This window comes from Propithecus coquereli, unplaced genomic scaffold (genome assembly GCF_000956105.1).
Source record: "Propithecus coquereli isolate 6110/MARCELLA unplaced genomic scaffold, Pcoq_1.0 Scaffold142, whole genome shotgun sequence".
NCBI lineage: Eukaryota > Metazoa > Chordata > Mammalia > Primates > Indriidae > Propithecus > Propithecus coquereli.
The window spans coordinates 5,787,338-5,802,354 of NW_012138525.1; the positions used below are offsets into that span (position 1 = coordinate 5,787,338).

At 48.7% G+C, this 15,017-nt stretch overlaps 2 protein-coding genes across 4 annotated transcripts in view; one reads left to right on the top strand and one right to left on the bottom strand.

Annotated features, from left to right (window-relative positions):
• The window catches only part of ANGPTL2 (angiopoietin-like 2), a 34,181-nt gene extending 32,119 nt beyond the window's left edge, over window positions 1–2,062 (top strand). The window contains exon 5 of the mRNA XM_012639807.1: window positions 248–2,062. Coding sequence (XP_012495261.1) covers window positions 248–447 — 200 coding nt within the window. The 3' untranslated portion in view covers window positions 448–2,062. The remainder of the gene's footprint in view (window positions 1–247) is intronic.
• Window positions 1–15,017, bottom strand: part of RALGPS1 (Ral GEF with PH domain and SH3 binding motif 1) — a 305,604-nt gene that overhangs the window by 117,961 nt on the left and 172,626 nt on the right. The window lies entirely within an intron of this gene.

A 15,017-nucleotide genomic window follows, 5' to 3' on the forward strand; every position in this document is an offset into this window, starting at 1 on the left:
AGTGGCTAGGAGGGGTTAAGTTGCTTGTCTGAGACCACATAGCTAGTCAGTCACAAAGCCAAGCCTCAAAGGCAGGCCTGAGCAGGTCTGAAGCCCGGCCTTCCGCCACCCCTCGAGACCCGTTCACCTCTCTAGCTTCTGGCTCCAAATGCCTCCGGAGAGGGGCCTGCCGAAGACCCAAGCAAACCATGGATGTGGGTAAAATCGTCTCCTCCCACAGACCTTCTCATTGCCTTCTTTTCCGCAGGAAACTGTGCCCACTACCAGAAGGGAGGCTGGTGGTATAACGCCTGTGCCCACTCCAACCTCAATGGCGTCTGGTACCGCGGAGGACATTACCGGAGTCGCTACCAGGATGGGGTCTACTGGGCTGAGTTCCGAGGAGGTTCCTACTCGCTCAAGAAAGTGGTGATGATGATCCGGCCCAACCCCAACACCTTTCACTAAGCCAGGCCCTCCTGACCTCTTATGGCCAGTGACAGGAGCCCACCCTGGCCACACTGGCCCCAGCACAAAGAGCAACTCCTCACCAGTTCATCTTGGGGCTGGGAGGACCGGGATGCTGGACTCTGTTTTCCCAAGTCACTGTGGCAGATAACAGAACGGAACTGATACAGTGTTCTCTGTCCCTCCTCCTGTTCTTCACACCAGACAGCCCCTCATGTTTCCAGGACAGGACTACAGACAACTCTTTCTTTAAATAAATTAAGTCCCCACAATAAAAACACAACTGCAAAATACCCTCATAATATACATGTGTATGAGCCTCCCTTGAGCACTTATGTGTATACCACATATATATGCATTTAGACATATATCACATGTGATATGACTAGATACATATATATGTTTATCTTACATCCCCAAATACACATGTAGTCAATTCTCAGATGTGGAAGCTGTTACCAACAGCTTTGCTCTTAGGAAAAAAGCATTTGGTTAATGTTGTGTTACTTGAGTCTAAGGACAGGTCACAGACTGTACAGTCTCAACTCACGGAATAATCCTCGGTGTCTGCGTGCCTGGATTCTTCCAGGACTTTCTACGATGCTATTCTCTCACACAGGGGTTCCTGGCTGCCTCTCTCAAGAAACCGCTTGGGCATCTAATCAATTTCAATATCCCCCTCCCTCTCCACTTTTATACTTCTCCCTGTTCTCAGGACTTTTCACCATCTACCTACCCACTCATTCATTCATCCGACACCATTCATTCAGTGCCCTCTGGGTGTCAGTCCCTGGCCACTCATTGCAGTTCAAGGCCCCTTTTCCGCTCTGCCCTACTCTTTGCCTACCTACTCTTTGCCTTTTCTGTCGCGCGGCCCTTTTGGTCCAGGCAAGATTCCTCAGCCTCTGAGCAGGAAACAGTCTGGGCTCCAGGTTTCTGGTTGGGAAAGGGAAGGCCAGGCCAAGAGCTATACCGGCCACATAGATAACGTATCCGCAGTTTTGTATCTTCCCTTCATACTTTAGCCTACATGTCATTTTAGCCTTCACACAAATAATAACCTACCTTGCCAGGAGATACTCAGTTGAAGAGAAGTCATCAGATCATCGGGGCCCCCAAATGGCTATAGACCAGAGGTCCCATGCTCTCAGGCCAGCTGGAGCCTGCATCTCCTCCCCAAACTGTACTTCCCTGGAGAACAGGTGCCACAAAAACAAGAACTGGCCACTTCTCATGAGTTACTGAATAATTGGGTCATGGACCCCTTGGTTGGGGCATTGCAGCACGGTGGCTTTCTGAGTCCTGCCAGCCACGAAGCGTCAGCCTCAGTACTCCAGGACTGTTGCCAAGCAGGAGGCTAGGGATGAGATAAGAAGGTGAGACCCTCCCCGTGGGCACGTGGGTACGTGGGCCGGGGTGTGCGAGATGTTAGATGTTTGGTACTGTCCATGTCTGGGTGCGTGCCTATTACCTCAGCATTTCTCACAAAATGTACCATGTAGCATGTTTTTTGTATATAAAAGGGAGGGTTTTTTAAAAAATATATTCCCAGATTATCCTTGTAATGACACAAATCTGCAATAAAAGCCATCAGTGCTATTTGGATGTATCTACACTGTGTTACTGTTTCAGAATGCCTTCCTGGGGCGTGCCAGATCCTCTTTAGGTAAAACCAGGAAGAGACTGAGCCCCAGGGCATACACCAAAATCACTGCAATCACACTCTCACTGTCTTCGTTTTCCACCTATACCCCAGGAGTCCTGCAACAGCACCTCAGGCCGAGAAGGCTCTCTGAGCTCCACCTCCTCACATCCAGCTGCATCCTGGATGTCCCGGAAGCACCTCAAGGCAGTGCAGTTAACACCTAAAACACCTTTCTTCCAGGTCTGGTCCCATTTCACCAAGTGGCAGCATGTACTCCGTTGCTCAGGTTGAAAACAAGGACGTCTCCCTTTCCCCCGGCCAAGGCCAGTTCATCCCTCTGCACCAAGCCGCCCCGCCTGCCTCGGCAGAGCAGCTCCTCTCCTCTCCCTCCAACCACTGCCACAGGCCCTGACCAGGAGCCTCCACCTCACGCATTCCAGCCCAGCTCCCACACTGGCTGCCAGAACCGGCCATCTGTGGGTTGGGAAGGTGATTCTAGGCATGATGGGAAGCCCGAAAAACAGAAAGGAAAAGACTAAGACATATGACTTTTTAAAAAACCAAATTTTCTGTCTTCTAAAAAAAAAAAAAAAAAAAGCATGACCAAGATTGAGAGGCAAGTATCAAACAAGAGAAAAATACTTGCAACATATATAGCAAATAGGGAATATTTATACTATACCAAAAAATCTTTCATATTAAGAAAGATACAAACACTGTAATAGAAAACTTGGCAAAGCACATGAACACATTAGAAGACTCACAAATGGCCGGTAAACAAGAAAAGATGTCAACCACAGTAACAACCAGAGAGGTTACTGTGAAGGATGAGCCATCACCCGTTGCCTCTCAGACTGGCAAAGACAAAAAAAACGTCAATCTCCATGCTGACAAGGGAACAGAGAAACGTGCTCTCGATGAGCTATGGATGGAAGTATAAACTGACTCAACATTTTTAAAGAGTAATTTGGCAATGTATATATCAAAATTTTAAGTGTACTTATACCCTTGGCCCCACAATCTCTCTTCCTAATGACCAAGTAGAGTTTTTTTCTAGGAAAGTCATAGTTAGGGAGAGACTGATGTTTATCAAAGCCTACTATGTGCTTAGAAGTAGACATCTGTTTGTGTCACCTTCACAGCAGCTCCGTGAAGGAGGGATTATTATTCTCATTTTACAGGAGAAAATGAGGCTTGAAGCCAGACTGCTGGTAAGAATGCCCCAGCAACAGTTAATCCAGAAGGTGCCGAGAGTCAGGCACCAAGTAACAGTTCTCAACTCCCTTCTCCCAACCCCCTAGTCAGCTGTTGGGATCACAGCGCAATTTGGATACTATCTGATGAAAATATCTCAACCTTGGCCCAGACCGTCGCCACCCCTCCCCACACATCTGGAGTGGAGTGTGTGGGATGGAGGGAACAGGGCAGAGAAAAACAAGGTCCAGCCTTACTGGTCACTGGTCTTGGGTCCAAACCCCAAAGCAGAGAGCTCTGGAGAGCCACACTGGAAGCTGTGGAACAACCCTTTTTCTAGACTAGTTGGGATCCAAATCAAAGCAGGCCATGACACCAGCTGTTTCCTCTAGAGTCTATCAAGCCTGAATCTTCATCAAACCACACCCAAGCTATATGGAAGGACAGGAAGGAATCAGCCCATTGGAAATGTGGAACCAGCTCTCCCTGGAGTGAAATGAGAGGGGGTCAGTTCACTATACCAGCGGCAAGAAAGAGTACAGAGCTGTACTCAGGTTCCCTGAGCCTGGTGCCCACTGAGTTGCTCCACCCACTAGCAAACAGCCAGTCAGCATCCTGGGGTCTGACACAGCCAGATCAACACTCCTCCTCTCCCATCCCAGGCTATGGCCTTTTAAGGCCTACAGTCATAGGAGTCCTGCTATTACTAAGGTCTCCATGGTGGGTGCATCTGCAGACCCAGAAGTCAGTCAGTGAGGCCCAGACTTTCTCCTACCCGAGACAAACCCCTGCATCCCAGTTTTGGCCAATACCTTAGTCACTCGGGGGGCACCCACCTGCTGGGCTTGTGTGGGGAACAAGGCAGGAAGACAGTGATGTTCTCCAAACACATGACACTAAACAGGACCTCCTCCCCCAAATCTTGCCAATTTGAGCAAGATTGAAAGAGAAACCTATGAATTACTGAAAACAATGGCAGTGGGAGTCTACCACGCTCAGAATCCACAGACACTCTTTGAAAGTTCAAGGGGTCCCCCCTAATCTAATATGACCTCATTGCTTTTGCACAGTCTTGTCAAGACACTGATTCTAGTAAGAGAAAACCAGACAATTAGATTAAACAAGAAAAGGTGCATTTTAAGTGTAACAAGATGTTTAAAAGGCCCTCTTTCTGCCCCAGTTTTATCTGAGACTCTAAAGGCTAAGGACAAAATAATAGCTGCCCAGTATCCCACATACTAGAGCAAGATGCAAGACCCTCCCTGCGAAGGGGGTGGCCTAAAATGGGCTCTACAGATTTAGCTGACTGTCTACAAAGCCTGTGTAAGATGTGCAGAAAGGCCAGGCACAGGGTCTCACACCTGTAATCCCAGCAACAGGAGGCTGGGGTGGGAGGATTGTTTGAGCCCAGGAGTTCCAGACTAGCCTAGGCAACATAGTAAGACCCCATCTCTAAAAAAATAAGAAAAATTAGCCAGGCTTGGTGGTGTGCATCTGTAGTCCCAGCTACTCGAGAAGCTGAGGCAGGGGGATCGCCTGAGCCCAGGAGTTTGAGGTTGCAGTGAGCTATGGTCACGCCACTGCACTCCAGCCTGGGTGACAGAAAAAAAGAAGTGCAGGAGGAAGATCCTGGGGAAGGGGAAGCTATCCTTGTGATATGTCCCCCACCACCACAGGGAGGGAGGGTGTCCCCTCATCCTAAATCAAGCGAGAGGGACTTCAGGGGACAATTCCCAGAGCCTGGCACAGGCGAGCTAAAGCAGTCCTGTCTGACTCAGGGCCAGACGCACGAGAGCAGGAGGAGGGCCGTGCGGGATGCACATGGCCAGCCCACTGAGGAGCCGAGGGGGTACAGATTCAGGCTCCCTAGGGCCAGGGGCTGCATGGAGAGTAGGGGTGGAGGACAGGGAAGGAGCGGTAGGTGGCCAGCTGGAGGAGAGGCATTGCCCCATCAAGGGAGCTGAGTCAGATGGGCTCAGAAGGGAAATTCTGAAGTAGCAGCAGCAAAGAGGGGAAAAGAGCTCGGGGCCTCTGGATTACCACTGGCCCTGGAGGATGGGCCCTGCCCCCTCCCTGACCCTCCCCCTGTTCTAACCCGAAGGGCGAGAAACCTCAGTGGGCAAGTGGGGGAGGTCGCAGGACTGGTGGGGATCTGGCAAAGAAGCTGACCTCACACCCTCCCCGACTCCAGGCCTCTGAGGCCGGTCGGCTTTAGGAGTCCAGACTTGCGATTACCACACTGGACTGTCTGGAATGACGGATTATTAGAACAGACTGGGCTGTTTCATGCCTAACACCAGGAAGACCAAGGGGCTGCTAAATTCTCAGCTTTGACTAGGAAAAGAAAGAGTCCACAGAGTAGGCTCGAATGGACACTGGGGAAAAAATGAGGTTGATTTCTTCTTACACCTGACTGAGTCCAGCTCATTTAATAAGCTGGTTACATAAGGACACGAGGTATCTCCCAGAGTCCACGGGCAGGGACACAGCTGGGCCTCACGAGGGCCAGGAACCAGAAGCTGCCTGGAAAGCCTTCAAGAAGCAAGGCAGCAACTTTCTAAGCTCCTCTCCCTCTCCCTCCCTCACAGTGTCTCTTTCTCTGCTTCCACTGTGCATCCATCTGCAGGCTATTCTCTCCACTTGTCCCGGCACAGGGCACCAGATGGCATTCCTGAGCTCATGTCCTCCTGGTCTGAGTGACAGCACCTCTACGTTCTAATGCTAACTTCCAGGCAGATGGGCCCAGCTCAGGCTGGGTGTCCACTCCAATCCTATGGGCTCTGGCCTTGAGCAGAGCTAGGTGGAATGGCCACTGCTGCTGGGGTACAATGCCATGGGAAAGGCAGAAGAAGTTCCTAGGTTCCCAGAGAAGGAGGGGTCACAGGCTGGGTCTATATCCAAAAAGGTGTCTAGAGTCTACTCCAGCTGTTGCTGGTCCCTATCCTCTCCAGGGACCATATTTTGCCAGCTGGATGGACTCCATCCCATTACTCACCAGATGGGGTCCTATTCCCAAGCCCTTCCTCTGCTGACCTCTTCACTATCCCAGAAAGCACATCCAACCCTTCCAGGCCCAGGTGAGTCACTAAACATGATACCTGGCTGTGCCCAGATGGGTCCCTTCCTGGGTACGCTGACTTTCTCAATAGTCTCTCCGGATACAGGGGGCAACAAGGTCTTCCTAGCTGTATTTTGATCTGGATAACACTAACACTATCTACTATCCATACGGTGCCTTCCACGGGCCAGGAAGCATGCATGTCTCTTTAAATTCTCACAACAACCTTATGAAGTGGGTTCTATCATTACCTTCTCTTCAACATAACAGAAAACTGAGGCCCAGAGAGGTAAGGGATCTGCCCAAGAGCATGCAGCCTGAGGCACTCAGAATGTGAACTGGTCTGATTCCTGCGCTCCTGCCTCTACGGCATACATCACAATACCCAAGGAGGAAGTAAAACCACTGTGGCTACTGTTCCCTCATCACCACTCTGTGTACATCTGAGAATCATGGTGGTATGGAGCCTCCCGCCCACAGGAGTGGATATGCAGGTGGCCAGCTAGCCTGCTTGTGCAGCAGCAGTTGGATGGATGGAGGTCCCCAGGTGTCAGGAAGCCAGTCCCCGGCTGTCTGCCCAATTTATCTCAGAGCAGTGGGCACAGAATAACAAGGGGCAGCGACGGAGACTATTTCACAGCTTCTTCGGCTTTCCAACCCTTTGCCAGGGCTACAGCTGCTGGGCCCTGCCTTTCTCCTCTTCCTCTCGCAGGATAAGAGAGCCACTGTCTTACAACCTACGGTCTCAACAGCCCCACCCTTTGGCACTCAGAGTGTCCTATCTGTGGCTAGTCTTGCTGTCACCTTGTGACCAACTCTACCTGGTCCAAGCCCTGGTCCACATCATCTAGTAATGGGATTCCCGTAGTGAAACCCATAACACTTCTGGTCCCAAGCATTTTGGATAAGGGATGCTCAGCCTGTATGTAGTGCAGTGAGGAGCACCTTACACATGTTTCTCTGCTCACTTGTCACAGTACTTCTGAAACATCAGACGCTAGCGTGAAATTGCTAGGCAAAGGCTTTTTGTGACTTTATGGTGCCTACTGCTGGAATGTCCTCTGAAAAGACTGTAGTTATACTTCCACCAACAGAGTATGACATGCCTGCTTTCTCTATTCCACCAACACTAGATATTACCAACGGCTCATGTCTCATCTCCATGCCTCCAGGCCTGTGCTTGCTTACTGAAGTCTCTCTCAGGCCCCCAGAGCCAAGCCTACCCCAGCCCTAGTCTGGGAATCTGCCCCTTGTGAACACGACACTTTGATGCCAACCATCCATAAGACATTCGAGTATCCCTGTCTCTCCTGACCCAGGGAATCCTGGGCCAGCTCAGCCCACACAGGGAACCCAGACACAGATAATCCCTCCCATCTGCGCAGACTTCCCAAAGCACTTCCACATGTGGCACCTCCCAGTCAGGCAGGCCATCTGCCTGTCCCATGCCCTGCTGGCTGATGGTTGTGATAAATCTGGCTCCATGGGCTTCATTCCCTTCCCCACTGCTGCAGCATGTCCTGAAGCTGAGGGACACCTCACAACAGGAGGAGGGGGCTCCTTGGGCAAGGACGGACAGGCCATATTTGCCCTGAGCCTTAGCAGAGCTGGGAGTGGCCCAGAGCCTGGAAGGATGGCTAATGAGAGGGAATGGGATGGAATTAGAATTCCCTGCTGGAGCCACGTGATGACAGAGGCCTATGCCCTAGTCACCGCAACAAGGGGACAGGATTAGAAGCAGCACACAGCCTCCCTGAAGCCGGGAATGCTGACCAAGCCCCAGGCAAGTGTGGGATATAGGTCAGCTTCCTCTCCACAGGAGCCCAGCAAGGTAGCCTTTCCTCATTGCTCAGGGAAGTGCGGGCCTGTGCTGGGGACACAGGGAGAGGGATTAAGGACAGATATTCAGGAAGCAGAGCCAGGGGAAGCTGATCAGTTGGGTGGGAGGCCCGAAGGCCTGGCTGTCTAACTCGGAACTCAAGAGTATTGATGGGTAGAGAAGTGTATATTAAAAAACAGATGTGGCTGGGTGCGGTGGCTCACGCCTGTAATCCTAGCACTCTGGGAGGCCGAGGCGGGCGGATTGTTTGAGCTCAGGAGTTCAAGACCAGCCTGAGCAAGAGCAAGACCCCATCTCTACTAAAAAAAAAAAAATAGAAAGAAATTATCTGGACAACAAAAAATATATAGAAAAAATTAGCCGGGCATGGTGGCACATGCCTGTAGTCCCAGCTAGTCAGGAGGCTGAGGCAGGAGGATCGCTTGAGCCCAGGAGTTTGAGGTTGCTGTGAGCTAGGCTGACGCCACAGCACTCACTGTAGCCAGGGCAACAGAGTGAGACTCTGTCTCAAAAAAAAAAAAAAAAAAAACAACAGATGCCATCTTTCACCTATCATTTTAGTATAAATATTAACAAAAATGGTTGGTAATATCTAGTGTTGGTGGAATAGAGAAAGCAGGCATGTCATACTGTTGGTAGAAGTGTAACTACAGTCTTTTCAGAGGACATCCCAGTAGAAGGCACCATAAAGTCACAAAAAGCCTTCGCCTAGCAATTCCACTCTAGCATCTGATGTTTCAGAAGTACTGTGACAGGTGAGCAGAGAAACATGTGTAAACATGTGCTCCTCACTGCACTACATACAGGCTGAGCATCCCTTATCCAAAATGCTTGGGACCAGAAGTATTATGGATTTCAGATTTTTTAAGATTTTGGAATATCTGTATTATATTATGCTTACTGGTTGAACATCCCTAATCTGAAGATCCAAAATCCAAAATGCTCCAATGAGCATTTCCTTTGAGCATCACGTTGGTGCTCAGAATGTTTCAGATCTTAGAGTGTTTCAGATCTTGGATTCTTGGATTAGTGATACTCAACCTATGTACGTGGAAGGGAAAAACTAGAAACAGCCTAAACGTTTCTCAGCTGGGACACGGCTCGACAAATCCGCAGGCATCCAGAGAGATATCCAGCATGTTGCCCGTGCACTGTGGGTGCCACAGAGCTACCAGAAAGAATGTGGGTGCTCTAGATTTGCTGCCCCTGAACAATATCTATGACATTTTAAGTGGGAAGAAAAAGTAAGGTACAAAACAACATGTATAAAGTGTTGCCGTTTTGGTTAAAGATCACAATATCATACGCAGGCCCCCACAGGCAAGTCTGTCTGTGCGTGTGGATTAGGATGTCTGGAAGCACACACACCCACCGCTCACGGTGGCTGCCTCTGGGGAGTAGAAGAGGAAGAACGGCATGTTCGCTTTTTACTTTATAGACTTCTTTACAGGGTGAATGATTTTTACAACAAGCAATGTGTTACTCTGATAATTTTTTAAAGTTTTCAAAACAATGAATGGGCACTGAAGGCTGCTCTGGGTGGCCACGTAAAATGGAGATTTCCCCATTTCCCCTGAGCAGGCGTCCTGGGGCCTCTGAAGCACTCTAGAGCCCAGTGTGCATGAGCTGTCAGGGACCACGGCCCTTCTGAGGCAACCTTACAGGCCCTCTCAGGCTGTAATCAGTCGTCCCCAGGCAGCTTTCTTCCTTATAGAGTGCAAGAACTCATCACCTTTCAAAGCAGCAACCACCCCTCTATCCTATAGAATACGACCCTCCCCCCAGCCAAAATTAGCTTTTGAGAAGGGCCTTGCATTTCCTGCTGCCTTAGGGTCTCAATCTTAACAGTCCTGTGTGCCGAGTTTTACAGTTGACTTTGATACAGATTGGGCAACAAAGTAATAAATGTGGGGTAGCGATAACAGTTGTGCAATATACTAGTTATCCATTGCTGTGTGACAAATTACCCCAAAACTTAGCAGCTTACAACAATAAGCATTTATTATCTTGTAGTTTCTGTGGATCAGGAATCTGGGTGGATCTTAGCTGGGCGTCTCTGGCTCAAGTCTCTCAGGAGGCTGCAGTCAAGCTGTTGGCTGGGGCTGCAGTCTCATCAGAAGGCTCACCTTTTAGGGAGAATCTGCCTCCAAGCTCCCTCATGTGGCTGTTGGCAGGCCTCAGTCCCTTGCCATATGCACCTCTCCATAGGGACTGCCAAACACATGGCAGCTGATTCCTCCAGTATGAGTGATCCCAGAGAGAGTAAGAAAGAGCAAGCACTCAACACAGAAGGCAGTCTTTTCATAATCTGATCTTGGAAATGATGTCCTGTTATTTCTGTCATATTCTATTTGTTAGAAGGAAATCACTATGTTATGCCCACACTTAAGGGGAAGGGATTACACAAGGACATGAATACCAGGGAACACAGATCACTAGGGGCCATCTCAGAGGCATCTACTACATGAAATCTTTTAAGTTCTCAGGGCCATTGTCCTAACTCTCCCTCTCTGAAACAATGCAAGGAGATGTCCCAATGGCCCCAGGTTTGTCCTGAGGATGGAGAAATTCACTAACCCTTCCTCCGCTCTAACCTTTTTCTTCTTTAGGGCCAGCCCAGCCATGAGGGGACAGTCAGAATGGTCAGTGGACTAAGGTCCACTCCGTCCACTCTGGCTGCACCCACGAGTCAGATGCTTCTCCAGGACCTCCCAGCAGGTAGTCCCCCTGCTCCACATAGGAGAGTCCCTGGAGACACTGTCTCTTCTCAGATTACTCTCTTGGTTTCCCCCAGAGGGTGAAGACCTGTTATAGAAAACATAGGGCATATTCTGGGGTTTATGGTTGGGGCACTGGGTCAGACTTGGGTTTGAGCACTGGTCTCACAGCTTACTAGCGTGTGACCTTTAATAGGAATCCTGTTTATATTTTGCAGCTATGAAATCAGTTAAAAATGGTGCTTCCTTCAGAGGAAGGAGTGTTGGGAGGATTAAGTGAGACACTACATGTAAAGTGTTCAGTGCAGTACCTGTCACATGGTAAGAGAATAAACATGAATTCTTGTAATTATGATTATTGTTAGTTTCTAATTAGAAATCTAAAGACTAAACGAAGTCAAAGAGAAACAGTCATCCTAATGAGTATATGATTCCTACTATGAAAACACATTTCGTTTTGCACGAAATGGGATTATGCTCCTACCTCCTTTTGGGAAGTCAGACAAAACTTCTTGACCCAGAGAAAAGCTGACTGAGGTCCGTCCCTGTGCCCCAGAAGGGACAAGGTGCTTCCACTCTGGGCAACAAAGCATGCAGGAAACAAACCTTTCCCCCTCTTTCTTGACTCCAACATGTTTTCTTCCCACTGTTTATCTCCATGGAGACAGAGATATTAAACGGAAGATGCATAAGTCAAGGCTGGGTGGAACCCCAATCCTTCAGCATGAGATCCTGAGTTAAACTTGGTATCCGCCTGGCATATGATGTTGGGTAAGTCATGAGGCAAGCTGTGGTTTTTCTCATTCATAAAATGGGGGTTTTAATAACATCCACTGGCCTTTTGTAAGAACTGAGCAAGACTATGAAGTCCCAGAAAAATGTGAATTCTAAGGTAACAAATCCTGAGATTGCAAAAGTAAAGGCAATCTCTTCCCTTCTGGAAGGGGGGATATTTGAAACAATATATAACTCACCACTCTTCAAAATAATGGAAATGGTTTCCTTTATTTTGGATGAGACAGTATCTTTGAGAACATTCACTGGGAAGCACGTTTGAGACTGGGATCAGAGGGAATCTTTTCCTTGCTTACTGGATCCCAGAGGGATGAGCACCCCAATTTAGGGAAGGGGAGACTTGCTCAAAGGCTCTCCTGGGCTGGGGAGGGAGATGAAGGGCAGCAGATTGGCACCTGCAGCATGTGCCCATCAGGGCAGAGATAAGAAAGGAGCATGGCCCACGGCTCCAGGGGCAGAAACACCAGAATCCAAGCTGAAGCTTTTCTTTGTGGACGGATACCCCCTTATCCAGCTAAGGAAGGAGGAGCCTGGCTCCACACAGCTCCAGCTGGAAGGCCTGGCTGGGAAAGGCAGGAGAGGACCAGCATGAGGACTCAGAGGTCTGGGGCCGGGCAGCCAGCTGAGGCACCAGGCAACAACCAGGATGGATCTGTGGAACAAGTGAGTGTTGCCTGGGGAGCCTTGGAAACACGTGGGGTGGGGAACTGAAAAAAAAAAAAAAAAAAGCTGGATTTCCTGCACATGGAATGGAATTTTTTCAGTTGGGCATTAAAGGAAAGGATCACCCTAAATGCTGGCCAACTTGGGGATAGCCAGATAACACTGTTGCTAACCCTGGCACGGGAGCTACTGGACTTTGGTCCTGGGTGGCAGCCCCCCATCAACGGGGCAACAGCCACCACTCAGATTCGTGACTTGGGACACAGAAGCCCTGTCGGCACCCCTGAGCTCTGTTCCTCCTCAGCTTGCTCTTTCCTCTCCGCTTGAAGGTGACCCAGGCTCAAAGCACATACTGACTCTGAAAGCCAAAGTGCAGGGACACGCCATGTGTCTCCATCAGGTATGATGGATATGCTCACTGACAACTGTTTTAGGGCTTTCTGAGGCTTTGCTCTAAAATGAACTGCTTTCAAAGGGCCGTCCCTGCCCTTTAGCAATTTCTGAAATACAGTGACTCATCACAGGCTTCTACAGGATTCCCTACTGGCCTTCCCTCTTCCAGCCTGACCTCCTCGAAGCCACTCACCGTGCTGTACCCACACTGATGTGTGTTAAATGCAAATCTAACCCAGCACCCCTGCTTAAAACCCTGCCATGGCTCCCTATTGCTCCTAAGTAGGTCAGAGCCTGCACCCTGCTCCCCGCGTCTGGGCCCTAAGTGATCTCACCCCTCCCTTCCACTGCAGCTGCTTCACGTGATACCCTCCCCCTCATTTGCTCCTCTGCAGCCAGTTTTTCCAACAAACATGTTTTTCCCCACTTCAGGGTTCTTACACAAGATGTCATCTTCGTCTGGGATGCTCACCTCCCTACCTCTTCACCCAGTTTATTCATCCTCTATTGGCTCTACTGCCCTCCAGAAAACCCTTCCCAGGACGCCAGGCTGGCTGGGCCTCCCTTACTTGCTCCTCTGCCTTTCCCTTCGTAATACTCAGCTCGGAGTTTCTTGGTCAGTGCTGGTGATCAGGCCACTCACTCGACTCTGAGCTCCACCAGAGCAGGGACGGTGTCTGACTGAGCCACGAAAGTACCTCCTGACACTCAGTAACCCACAGTGACGACGCACCCAGCTGGTAGCAGTAGCGGGGCCTGGAGCATGCTGCCCTCAGCTCAGTGCGTGAGCCCCTTGCTCACCCTGCTATTCTGGGAGGCTCTGGGGCACCAGAGGAAGCACTTTTTTTTTAAACCAATGACCACTTCTTTTTGAAAGTCCTTTTAGATATTCAACAATTTATCCTGTTTATTTTTTTTTTTTTGAGACAGAGTCTGGCTCTGTTGCCCTGGCTAGAGTGCCGTGGCATCAGCCTAGCTCACAGCAACCTCAAACTCCTGAGCTCAAGCAATCCTCCTGCCTCAGCCTCCTGCTGGGACTATAGGCATGCGCCACCATGCCCGGCTAATTTTTTCTATATATATATTTTTAGTTGTCCAGATAATTTCTTTCTATTTTTAGTAGAGATGGGGTCTCGCTCTTGCTCAGGCTGGTCTCGAACTCCTGACCTTGAATGATCCGCCCGCCTCAGCCTCCCAGAGTGCTAGGATTACAGGCGTGAGCCACTGCGCCCGGACTACCCTGTCTATTTTGTACTCGGAAATAACCTGCCTTTATCTTAAACTTTAGGATTTATATTTGAAAATAAAGGCTAACTTAAAAAAAAAAATGGAAGGGTTTGCTTGTTTGAAGGAATAGCTTAGGTTCTAGAAATTTATTTCACATATTAGAGGTCTGGGTAAATTTACTAAGAGTGTCTAAATGTTTTCTTACTATCCAGAACTGTCAGAATGCCTAACTTTTGTTCCTTGAGAGATCACAATTTCCACACTGCTATGGTTACTTTTAGAATCAGCTCTAAACCATTGAAAATCCATCACACTTCTAATTTTACTTCCTTCAGGAAATAATAAGTAGTGAAAACAAAGCACCCCCTAAATCGATACAGCTATTTAGAAATACGTGGTATAGCCATTCTTCAAAGTGCTTTGATTTTGTTATCATTTCAGTCTAAACTAGGGATTTATGAGGGGTTGTTATCAGATAAAATTAGATGCAAATAATTGACCTATTTCTCAACACTATTTTCACACTTTGAAGTAATGTGGAAGAAACTCTTTGTTTCAAAGAAAGTCTTATTTTTTAAATGTAGTAAGTTTTTCCCTCAGTGTTTTTAAAATTATGTTTCATGAGGTACTCAGTACGCCAGAATGCAGCCAACTGGCTCTAAAATTTGCATTAAAAGGAGCGGGAATACACACCCACAAGGTTAGTAAAAACTGCTAGTACATGAGGGCATCTTTACATAAAATGAAGAGACATACACATGAATAGTCACAGGAAGCCAGATAGTATAGAACCCTCCAGAGGGTTAAAGGAATCATTACAAAAATAAAACCCATATTTGCTATTAGAGTTCCTCCCAGAAAATAACCCCCTCCCACCCCTGAAAGGAAAAGATCTACAGTGAGGACTTTGCCAGGGAAAAAACAAATGGTTTCAGACATTTTTTCCTATATTGTACTTTCCAGGAATTATGTAACTATTCCTCTTTAGATAAACAAATCCAACCCCAGGACAGGTTGGGTTTTCAAGGGAAATCCAGT